Source organism: Cnephaeus nilssonii (genome assembly GCF_951640355.1).
Source record: "Cnephaeus nilssonii genome assembly, chromosome: 7".
NCBI classification, from domain to species: domain Eukaryota; kingdom Metazoa; phylum Chordata; class Mammalia; order Chiroptera; family Vespertilionidae; genus Cnephaeus; species Cnephaeus nilssonii.
Genome location: NC_137078.1, coordinates 57488842 through 57501053, shown reverse-complemented (window position 1 = coordinate 57501053; position 12212 = coordinate 57488842). Strand labels below are relative to the sequence as shown.

The 12212-nt window shown below is 47.4% G+C and overlaps 1 protein-coding gene across 3 annotated transcripts in view; it reads left to right on the top strand.

Annotated features, from left to right (window-relative positions):
- The window catches only part of DNAJC6 (DnaJ heat shock protein family (Hsp40) member C6), a 138580-nt gene that overhangs the window by 96052 nt on the left and 30316 nt on the right, over window positions 1-12212 (top strand). For all 3 annotated transcript variants that reach the window (XM_079778102.1, XM_079778101.1, XM_079778103.1), the window contains one exon: window positions 3931-4053. In XM_079778102.1, coding sequence (XP_079634228.1) covers window positions 3931-4053 — 123 coding nt within the window. The remainder of the gene's footprint in view (window positions 1-3930; window positions 4054-12212) is intronic.

The following is a 12212-nucleotide window of genomic DNA, read 5'->3' as shown; positions in this document are numbered from 1 at the left end:
TGACAATAAGAATACCTGTCTCACTAATACTTAGGACATATTCTCTAGGTTTGCTTAAGAAGTGCCTGCCGTAGAGTAAGCATTCAGTAAGTGGTAGCCATGATTAACATGGGTAATAATAAAATGCCGCAATAGATGATCGACTGAAATACCCCTGTCCTCCAAAAATGGTTTCAGATTCTGAAAACACTTGATATGGCTCTTCAGTCTGATTTTCCATAGCATCTTGTGCTCTAAATGCTTAGCAAATTGGATGCTTGCGCCGTCTTATCTTGTGCTTGGGGCGACAGACAGATGAACATTGAATGGCATCCAGCCCGGGTTCTGTTTTGGCCTCTTTCCCCACTGGGTGACATCATGGCAGCCTTGTAATCCATATGGCGTGTTCTGGTGCCCTGCAGCTCCGGGAGGTGGTCAAAGGGACTGGAGACGGCACAGTGAAGTGTCACCTGCCCTAAGACAGTGGTGCTTACTGCGTGAAACTGTGAACCATAGAGAGAGAGAGAGAGAGAGAGAGAGAGAGAGAGAGAGAGAGAGAGAGGAAAAAATAGCTTGCGGTGACTGAATTCCTTTTTAGAATGTTTAGGGTTTGTTTATGCCTTAATGTTTTTTCCCCTTTAGACAGAGCACATGCTTTAAAAAATTCTAATTCTATGTTTGCCTAATGATGTACAATTATATATCAAGTAAATATGTAATTATAGAGCACTTTAAATTAATATTATTTACTTGATTGATTTAATTGTTCTGGGGCTGTTAGTCTATTGTGCTAAGAACAATTTGGCAACTTTTAGCTGAGACTCATTATAGATAGTAATAGTGTTTATATGGGTGACATATAGTTTCTAAAAGGTTTAAAAGTATTATCGGGGAGTCCTAGCTGGTTCTGCTCAGTGGATAGAGCGTTGGCCTGCAGACTGAAGGGTTCTGGTGTTGATTCCGGTCAAGAGCACAGGCCCAGGTTGTGGGCTCGATCTCCAGTGGAGGCCGTGCAGGAGGCAGCCAATTAATGATTCTCTCTCGTCATTGATGTTTCCATCTCTCTCTCCCTCTCCCTGCCTCTCTAGAATCAATAAAAAAAATAAAACAAATTGCCTACACTTTTATATAGTTATGATCTAAAAAAAACAAAACCCACAAAATTGAGTCACCTGTTTCTTCCCCCAAATATTTCACATGTAGACCAATGTTATTATAAGAAGAGATTGCCAAATGGGGTTCATTCTTTTACTCATTCATTCACTCAGTAAATACTTACTGAGCACCTGCCATTCAACTAGCACACCCACACTGGATTTTGGTTATAAAAATGAATCAGTGATGGTCTCTCTTCTTATGGAGCTTAATGTCTGGAGGGGAGACAGACATAAACAATTTGAATACAGCTTGACAATAAGCTGGCATTTACTGTGTTCACCTCCTTGTGCTACAAAATTCTCACAACAATCTTGTAATGCCCATTTATATTTTGCACAGAAGAGAATGGAGGCTTAGAGAGGTTAGTAACTTGCTTAAGGTTAATTAGGTAGTAAGTGGTAAGGCCAAAGTGGAAAGCCAGCCTGTGGGCTTACCCATGTTGCTGTACTGATAAGAGCTGAAATAGATGAATATGGACAAGGGCCTGGGCACAAAGAAGACTTAGTTGACTAAACATTTCTGCCTGTGGGTATGTTAGAGACACTGTCAGGGACAAGGGAGCACTTCAACTTGGGTTTTGAAGGATGAATAGGGACTTAAGTGGGAAGAAAAACATTGCAGACAGGAAGCCGCTTGTACAAAGGTACATTTTGTAATGCCTCTGATGACAAAAATTTATCTTCCCCATTATTTTTTTTAATCAGTATATCATCTCCATCCCCTGAAAAGACATCAGAGGGGAATCTATTTGGGGGATAAAAAAAAAAAAGGGCCAGAAACATTACTGCATAATGTTGAGTAAAAGGAACGTGTTGCAGAGTTTAAGCCAACAAAGGCCCAGTACTGGGTAACCCTGCATTGTTTGGTAGCTATGTCAAGCATTTCAACCACTTTGTTTAATACACCACATCTGTCATTCCTAAAGGTATAGAAAAGTGGTTAACCAGAAAGGTTCCTCATAATCATCTTGTAGAAAAAAGTTACAAATTAACCAAAAAGAATGGGCTTTCTTGGCAGCCCCCAGAGCGAAACATCATGTGTGGTTATTATCTGGTTACCAAAAAAGGGCAAACCAAACAGATTGCTCCTACCTCCCTTGCTCCACTGTGAAATATTAGGAGTTTGAGACATTTGGGTTTTCTTAGGCCAATGGTATTAGTGTTGTAGAGCACTTTCTGATGACAGCATCCTCATAAAACCTGCTCTTTGTCCAGAATTTCTGACATCAGCAAAGGGCACCTGCTCCCATTCTTTTTTCCAGCCATTCACGCTAGAAGCCTGGAGTCATCCCTGACTCTCTCCCATCTCTCTTTTAAGTGCACCCCTCCTCACTCATGCACTGCCACCATGGGATCCATCACCTACTCTTGTGTCTAGGTATTCCACTTCCTCTTTACTCCTTAATCCCTCAAGTTTTTTTGCACCCCGCTGCTACTCGTCTAGGCCTAAGCCCCCAGCATTCCTTCCTTAGACTTCTCAGCAGCCTCCTCACTGATCTCTCTGACTACTCTCATGTAATTCATACCCATTACTAATACTGGATCCTGAGGGTTCTTTGGAAAATGCAGATCTGAGCGTCACTCTCTTACTTTACCCAGCTCCTAACAAGGCCTGACCCCCTTCAGTTTGCACTCTCACCATACAGGGTTCATTCATTTTTCCCCCCAAAACATTTTTGGCTCTGCCTGACCTCAGGGCTTTGAACTGGCAGTTACCTGATACAATAATAGTAATAGCTACATTTATTGATCACATTGTGTGTGTCATATGCTGAGCTAAGCCCTTGAAATACATTCTTATGTAGTACCCACAACCCTGTCAGGTAAGTAGGTAGGTATCATTTACCACATTCATAAAGAAAGGCTTAAAGAGGTCACAAAGGTTGCCCAAGTCTAAGCTTCTCTTTATTTATTAAATTAGTGAATATTCTAATCAGTTGAGGCTGATGTCTAGTATTTTGAGGGAAACAATAATCTCAACCAGTGTACTGTCGCAGTACAATGATTTATAGTCAGAAAACCAAGTTACAGTGCTGGCACTGACCAGCAGCATGATTTTAGACAAGACAACCTCTGAGAGTGAGTTTTCTCATCTGCAAAATGGGGTTCATATCAATGCCTGTCTTAAATGATTGTTGATTAGATTAGAATAGAGCCAAGCAGAACACAGTCGGGGCTCTATGACTGTTTCAATTACAATTGACATGCAATAGGATGTGTTAAATGAATATGTGTGTTAGATGAATACAAATGTTGGAGGTTGGCCCCATGGGGTTGTGAGTCCCTTCATTAAGAGAGGAAGAAATAAGAGCCCTGAACAAGGTTTGGCTCACTTTCATGTGCTCATGAGAGCTGGTATAAAATTAGGAATAGTCCAGGATTTATAAGATAAACCTATAATTAAACATCTAGTAGTCAGGTAAAAACATTTTATACTTAACAGACATTAAATTTAGAGCTTTGTGCAGTGGGTAATATTATAGCCAATGAGGTATATCTGAGCTGTAATTATTGTTAATTGAAATAAAAATTTGGGTAACCTTACAGAATACAAATAAAATCCAAATATATAGTTTAAGTGATCTCACTGAATTTAAAATGTATTTTAAAATGTGTTTTCATACCCTTATGGAAACAATTTTTTATGAAAAAATTGCTGGATTAAGTAACTCTTCTTCCGTTCTCAATTGTTCCTGAGGTTAGGGTATCACTCCAGGAAGCAGTTGTTTGGCGTCCTACCTGTTGGAGAGGAAGTCACTAAGAGAATTCATTTCCTTTTACTGTGTTCCCTTAGGTTTCAGAATGCAGTTGGCCCATTAGGCAAGCCCCCAGTCTGCACAACCTCTTTGCTGTGTGTCGGAATATGTATAACTGGCTACTGCAGAATCCCAAAAACGTCTGTGTTGTCCACTGCTTGGTGAGTAACCTTTATTGTTGTCATTGTCTGTAGTTATTTGGTATAGTTCGGTCAAATACAGCTTGCCCTATGCAGACTGATGAGCAGGTAATATTTAAGTTGAATTATTATTTATTGAGATCCTACTTAGGAATTTGGTCATCTGAGGTATATAAAAATGAAGAACGACCTTATTATTCTTGCCTTAAAATTTGAGTATTAGTGGGAGAGGCAGACATGTACACAGCCCGCATCATTCAGAGCCTCTAGAATGTGCTAAGTACCGTATTTTCCGGCGTATAAGACGACTTTTTAACCCAGGAAAATCTTCTATACGTCCAGTCGTCTTATACGCTGAAAAATACGGTATTACAAAAGAGGTAGAAGCAAGAGCTATGGTTGTACAGGTAAAAATATCATTGATCTTGTGTGAGTAAAGTTGCCATAAGCACATTGGAATATTTATTTTTTCTTACTCTTTTAAAATAATTTTAAAAATTTTCAATTACAGTTGACATGCAATATTATATTAGTTTCAGATATGGGACATAGTGATTAGAGATTATATAACTTACATAGTGATCACCCTGATAGGTCTAATACCCAAATGACACCATACATAGTCATTGCAATATTATTGACTGTATTCCTTGTGCTTTCCTTACTTTTTGTGTTTGAATAAAAATAAAATAACACCTATGCCCTTGTAAGTAGTCACAGAAAATATTGACTGTGTCTTATGGCTTTGCTGACCACTGACTTTATACAGTCCATTTTTCTAACCCTTTTTTTTCCAGAGGCCTCTTACCTATTGTTTAAAACTCAACTTCCAATAAAGTCTTTTTGAGTATTTTCACAATATGGACATTTCTACTATATATCTAAGATGCATTGCATCATCATATTGGTGAGCTCCCACTCGACCATGAGTACCTTACAGGCAAGAACTGTGTCTTTCTTTGCACCCCAGATATGAAGGATTTTGAATAAATGGCTGACAATATAAGCAAATGAACACACAAATGGAATTTGAGCATAAATATTGGAAATATTCATTGCTTCTGTAAACTTCAGGGTCTATATATTTTTACCATGATCTTACTTAATGATTCTCCCTTTTATTCTTGAAAGCCAGTTGGCTAAGAGGGAAAAAAGCAGAACACTTTTTCTTCTTTCCACTTCAAATACTTAACTTTTAATATAAAGACTAATTAAAATTTTTAAAAGACCAGCATGGCAAATAAAAGAAGGGAGCCATATCTAAGTACCTAGAGCATATTAAAAGAGTGTCTGGAGGACTAAATCCTAAAAAGAATTAAGATTGAGAAAAGTGTATTTTTTAAAGAAAAATGTCCTTGGAATAAGGACAACAATAAATGCTTGAGGCACATGGTATAATCTTATCTTAACTCCTTTATGCTGTTCCTTTATCAGCAAACAAATGTCAAGCAAGAAAGGGTATAGCAGTAATTAAGACAAAGCTGATAGGTAGTGAGATAGTAAAAGAGCCTCACAATATTGAACAATATCCACTCTCTAGACTTAAATTATGGGACAGAATGCCGAAAGCACAGAGAAAGCAATTATGGATCCGTTATGTAATATGAGGAAACTAGAAGAGGTGCCAGGCAAGCAAGAAGAGATTGCTTCTAAAAGACAGAGGAGGTTAATCCTGGAATGTTACATCTGGTGAGGCTGATGGCAATTCAGGCAACATTTTCATATAAATTTTTCACACATATTTTTGCACAGATGATTTTTACCTCTTAGAAAAACACCAAAAAGTTTTCTGGGGTCTTTCTCAGCATCTGCTAGGGTTCAGGAATCTGGAAAAGGGGCTGTGCATAAATGAATGAAGAGGCTAGAGAAGAAATATGAATTTGGAAGACATGGGGGAAAGCCAGACGGAAACTTAGTTCTAGTTACTAAGTTCTCCCAATGTCCGGACCCCTAGCTTTTTATTAACACACTCGAGACCCATTGCACGATATTTGTGCAAGAATAGGCCTTCCTTCCCCTGGCTTCACTTCCCACCACCCGAGAGCCGGCAAGTCCTCGCTTCTGTCTGGAGCAGCGCTCCTGTAGCTCCCTCCACCGCCCCCACTCTCCCTCATAGCAGGCATCCCGCCCCTCCCGCACTGCTCCTGCCTGCATACGCAAATTAACCCTCCATCTTTGTTGGGTTAATTTGCATACTCACTCTGATTGGCTGTGGGTGTAGCGGAGGTATGGTCAATTTACATGTTTGTCTATTATTAGGTAAGATTTTTCCCTAAAGCAAAGCAGATATACATATCGAAGGTAAGGTTTGGTAAACAGTAAAAGATTATCATGTGCAGGGAACTGCCCTCAGCTGTCTGGAAACAGGCAATAATATGTAGATCTTCAGCCCTGCTGAAGCCCCGAGTTCCATCAACCTTTTGATAAACTTCTTGCATTTATGTCCTGCTGGAATTAGCCTCCAGCAAAAGTTATTCATATCAAACCACCTGAACATTTTTCAAAAAGACTGATACATTAGTAGAGACAGTTTATTGGATTTCTGCAAGATATTTACCAGTTTCTTGTAATCAAGGTGGAGAAACTTGGACAAGGTTGTTATACATTTAGTGAAATCATGGTTGAGAGAGAAACCAAGATGGCGGCATAGGTTAAACACCTAACCTACAGCCGGGCACAACAATATAAAAAACACAACTAAAAGTCAAAACGGACATCATCCAGAACCACAGGAAAGCTGGCTGACTGAAATGCCCACAATTAGAAGGAAAAAGAAAACCACAAGGAAAATCAGAGAAGCCGTAAAAGCTTGAGGTATGGAGACACGGGCGGAGACACGAGCCCGCGCGCGTGCGGGGAAGCCGGAGCCGGAGAGGAAGGGGCGGCTGGCGGCCTGGCTGGCGTTCTCTGGCGGGAAGGAGATAAAAGCGCCAGATTGTGCTGAACCCCAGCTCCGACTGCACTGAACCCCAGTTCCCGGCGAAACCCTGGGAAGCCGGGCTCAGGCTGGGGGAGTCTGGGCGGTGGGACGGAGACACAGAGGAGCTGCGCCGGAGCCGCGCATGGGAATGTGCGCAGAGGAGGGTCTGTTGCCTGTGCCGCTGGATTGCCCTAGCGGGAAGGAGACAAAAGCTCCGGACTGTGCTGAACCCCTAGTTCCAACTGCACTGAACCCCAGTTCTGGGAAAGACCCGGGGAAGCCATGCTCATACTGGGGAAAGCTGGGCTGTAAGGCAGAGATGCAGAGAGGCGGCGAAGAGCAGAGCACCGGAGGCGCGCACGGGATTGTGCGCGGAGGATGGGCTGTTGACTGTGCCGCTGAGTCGCCCTGGAGGGAAGGAGACAAAAGCGCCAGACTGAGGTGAGCCACAATTCTGACTACACGGAAACCCAGTTCCGGGAGAGAATCTGGGAATCCAGATTCATTGGGGGAGAGACTAGACTGTTTGGCAGCGCGCGAAACTCCAGGGCACTTTTCTCTCAGAGGTGTTTGCTGGGAGTACAGAGGGACACAGGAACCTCATAGGGCGGGGCTGAAGGGAAGCCAAGGCGGTAGGCTCTGCCCTGTAACTCCGCCCCATCCAAGCTGAACACAGAGGCTTTTACAATTTTGCAAGTCTAGTTGAATGGGGCTGTCTCCCGGCATAGACACAGCTGATCCTCACAGCCAATTGGACTGGAGATCACATCCTCCCAGTGTACCAACAGCAATCAAGGCTTAACAACACCAAGACTTTGCACTCAGCCCACAAAGGGGGGTATCAAGAGCGACCACCTAGGGAGATTGGGGAAGCTGAGCGATAGGGAGGCAGCCAAAAGGGGAAGACACCGAAACAGGTCACGAATATAAGGGATGCTGTAATTCCTGCTGAGGGGCCACAGGCAGTAGCTGACCTACACTCCATTGGAGACCCAGAAACGAGGGCATCTAGTGGTCGGTGTGAGATGACACCAGATTTCGACCACTCCCATAAAGGACACATTCAAGAGGCAGACGCAGTGAGCGCCGAAGCCTTGCTGCACCAAGACCCGGCACATAGGCGTGTCTCCCGCACAGCAACTCTTCCTTTATAGACACAGAGGGTCCGCACGGCCAATAGGCCTGGAGGACAATTCCTCCCAGTGACACCAACAACAATCAAGACTTAACTATACAAACAAGGACCAAGATGGAGGCATAGGGCAGAAGCCTGATTGCTGCCTACCACAACGGTTTTGAGACTACAACGGGAGAGCGGAGCGGACACCATCCAGAACCACCGGAGGGCTAACTGAGCGGATGCTATACAACTAGAATAAAAGAGAGGGGTACGCGGGATGAAGCTGATGCCGGTGACCCAAAGACCACACTTTAAAAACTACGGCTCAGGCGACACAATGGCGGCCTGGAACGTGCTCGGCGCAGTTCCCCCAGCGGTCTCCGGCTGAGGGGAAGGCTTCACTCGCTGCCGAGCACGGACAGACGAGCCCCTGGGAGACATGGGGCGGGAGACTACGCGCTTGCTGACCTCCGAGTCCTTCAAGAATCTCAACGCCCCGGAAGCGGCCAGGTGCGCACGCTCGGCGACCGGCCACCGCTGCAGACCCAAGGGCCGACGCAGCCACCCCGGACCAGCCCGCCGCCGCGCACCGGGCACACCGGAGCTTCGCCGAGCCCGCCGCCCAACGAGTTCTGCGGTGGCTGCCCTGGAACTCTGAGAAAATGGCCGAAGGAATTGCTGAGAGGGAATTGACCAACAGGAATTGGGATCAAGAAGATGAAACCCCGCTGGGTCCCGGATCCGGGTGAAGCCGTGTACCCCTGGGTCCGGGTGAGGCTGGGAACTGGGTCAGGGTGAGGCTGGGCCCCGGGTCCGGGTGAGGCCACGTGCCCCTGGGTCCGGGCGAGGCCATGCGCCCCTGGGTCCGGGTGAGGCTGAATCCTGCGCCTGGGCGAGGCCGTGTGCCCCTGGATCCGGGTGAGCCTGGCCCCGGGTCCGGGTGAGGCCATAGGCCCCTGGATCTGGGTGAGCCTGGGTCCCGGGTCCGGGTGAGGCCATGGGCCCCTGGATCCGGGTGAGCCTGGGTCCCGGGTCCGGGTGAGGCTGCGGGCCCCTGGATCCGGGTGAGCCTGGCCCCGGGTCCGGGTGAGGCCGCGGACCCCTGGATCCGGGTGAGCCTGGCCCCGGGTCCGGGTGAGGCCGCGGGCCCCTGGATCCGGGTGAGCCTGGCCCCGGGTCCGGGTGAGGCCGCGGGCCCCTGGATCCGGTTGAGCCTGGGTCCCGGGTCCGGGTGAGGCCGCGGGCCCCTGGATCCGGGTGAGCCTGGGTCCCGGGTCCGGGTGAGGCCGTGGGCCCCTGGATCCGGGTGAGCCTGGGTCCCTGGTCAGGGTGAGGCTGTGGGCCCCTGGATCCGGGTGAGCCTGGCCCCGGGTCCGGGTGAGGCCGTGGGCCCCTGGATGCGGGTGAGCCTGGGTCCCGGGTCAGGGTGAGGCCGTGGGCCCCTGGATCCGGGTGGGCCTGGGTCCCGGGTCCGGGTGAGGCCGTGGGCCCCTGGATCCGGGTGAGCCTGGCCCCGGGTCCGGGTGAGGCCGTGGGCCCCTGGATCCGGGTGGGCCTGGGTCCCGGGTCCGGGTGAGGCCGTGGGCCCCTGGATCCGGGTGGGCCTGGGTCCCGGGTCCGGGTGAGGCCGTGGGCCCCTGGATCCGGGTGAGCCTGGCCCCGGGTCCGGGTGAGGCCGTGGGCCCCTGGATCCGGGTGAGCCTGGGTCCCGGGTCCGGGTGAGGCCGTGGGCCCCTGGATCCGGGTGAGCCTGGGTCCCGGGTCCAGGTGAGGCCGTGGGCCCCTGGATCCGGGTGAGCCTGGCCCCGGGTCCGGGTGAGGCCGTAGGCCCCTGGATCCGGGTGAGCCTGGGTCCCGGGTCCGGGTGAGGCCGTGGGCCCCTGGATCCGGGTGGGCCTGGGTCCCGGGTCCGGGTGAGGCCGTGGGCCCCTGGATCCGGGTGAGCCTGGCCCCGGGTCCGGGTGAGGCCGTGGGCCCCTGGATCCGGGTGGGCCTGGGTCCCGGGTCCAGGTGAGGCCGTGGGCCCCTGGATCCGGGTGAGCCTGGCCCCGGGTCCGGGTGAGGCCGTGGGCCCCTGGATCCGGGTGGGCCTGGGGCCCGGGTCCGGGTGAAGCCGTGGGCCCCTGGATCCGGGTGGGCCTGGGCCCCGGGTCCGGGTGAGGCCGTGGGCCCCTGGATCCGGGTGAAGCAGTGCCCCTGGGTCCGGCCGAGACCAAACCAGAGGGAGTCGGACCTGCATTACCACCATTTGTCCACCATCCAGAGCTGAGGGGTCAGTGCCGACATGTACTCATAGGGAACTGGTGGACATTGATATTGGGTCTCAAAAGAACTGTTGGTCCAGAAAGAAACTCACTACAGACTGATTCATTTGCCTGTCAGCATAACTATTATTGCTTGTCGCACATTCAATTCTTATAAGTATATCTCTAGTGACACATGATTTCGCTCATCTAGGGGAAATGATGAACAACATAGACTGATGAACAAGAACAGAACCAGAAACAAGGAGGCATCGATCGGACTATCGGGCCTCAGAGGGAGGATAGGGGAGGGTGGGGGGAGGGGGGAGAGATCAACCAAAGGTCTTGTGTGCATGCATATGAGCCTAACCAATGCTTAACTTCAACAGAGGGTTGGGGCATCCAAGGGGAGGGGTGTGGGATGGGAATGTGGGGATGAGGACAAATATGTGACACCTTAATCAATAAAGAAATTAAAAAAAAAATAAAAAAAAATAAAAAAAAAAAAGAAATCATGGTTGAATATCTGTTTCCAAAGGTAGATGGCTAATGGATCTACAGCTTCTCAATGTTGCATTCAGTTGCCTTTTTAATGAACTTTTATTGGTTTCAGAGAGGAAGGGAGAGGGAGAGAGAGATAGAAACATCAATGATGAGAGAGAATCATTGATCAGCTGCCTCCTACATCCCCCTCACTGGGGATCAAGTCTGCAAACCAGGCATGTGTCCTGACCGGGAATTGAACTGGAGATCCCTAGATTCATAGGTTGATGTTCAACCAATGAGTCACATCTGCCAGGCTTAATTAACATTTTTATGGCAATATAGAGATCAACCTTATCAATTTTCTCAGAATGGGAGATTCACATAATGAATCTGGATTTAAAAAGTTTTTGGAGATTGGTCATTTTACAAACTATGTAAAGTTAAACACAGGATAAATGTATTTTTAAAATATATATACTTGTATTGATTTCAGAGAGGAAGGGAGAGGGAGAGAGAGATAGAAACATCAATGATGAGAGAGAATCATTGATTGGCTGCCTCCTGCATGTCCCCTACTGGGGATAGAGCCCGCAACCCATAGCCCTAGCCGGTTTGGCTCAGTGGATAGAACATGGGCCTGCGGACTGAAGGGTCCTGGATTCAATTTTGGTCAAGGGACAGGTTGCAGGTTCGATCCCCAGTGGAGGCAGCCGATCAATGTTTCTCTGTCATCATTGATGTTTCTCTCTTTCTCACTCTCTCTTCCTCTCTGAAATCAATAAAAATATATTTAAAAAAGAAAAAGAAGAAAAGTGCCAATTAAAAGGAAATGTCTTTAAAAAATAAAATATTAAACATATTCGTCTATTGAAACAAATTAAAAAGAACTAGTAATTCCAAGGTTACTTTGAAGATCAGATTATTTTCCAGTAAATATATGCAAATAAGATTTCTATTGCTGGCTTTCTCAGGTTAGTAGAGAGCCAATTTTATCCTGAGAATAAGTCTCGCCTTTTGGCTTTGTGATTTAAGTAGCTGGGACTGAGTTTGCTTTTCAAGTAAACAATTTTGAACTGACTGGCATGCCCAGTTAAAAGGGTTTCTCTCCTCTCTCCTTCCCCCACCCCCAACTCTTCTTTCTTTTAATTAAAAAAAAAAAATGTTCTTATTGATTTTTTTTTAGAGAGGAAGGGAGAAGGGAGAGAGAGAGAGAAACATCAATGTGAGAGAAACATCCATCAGCTGCCTCCTGCACGTCCCCCACCAGGGATCAAGCCCCCAACCCTGGCATGTGTCCTGACTCGTAACTGAACCAGCAACCTCTTGGTGCATGGGTTGATGTTCAACCACTGAGCCACACTGGCCTGGCCCAACTCCTCTCTTTTAATGGCAAGTACAGCCAGTCTCAGTG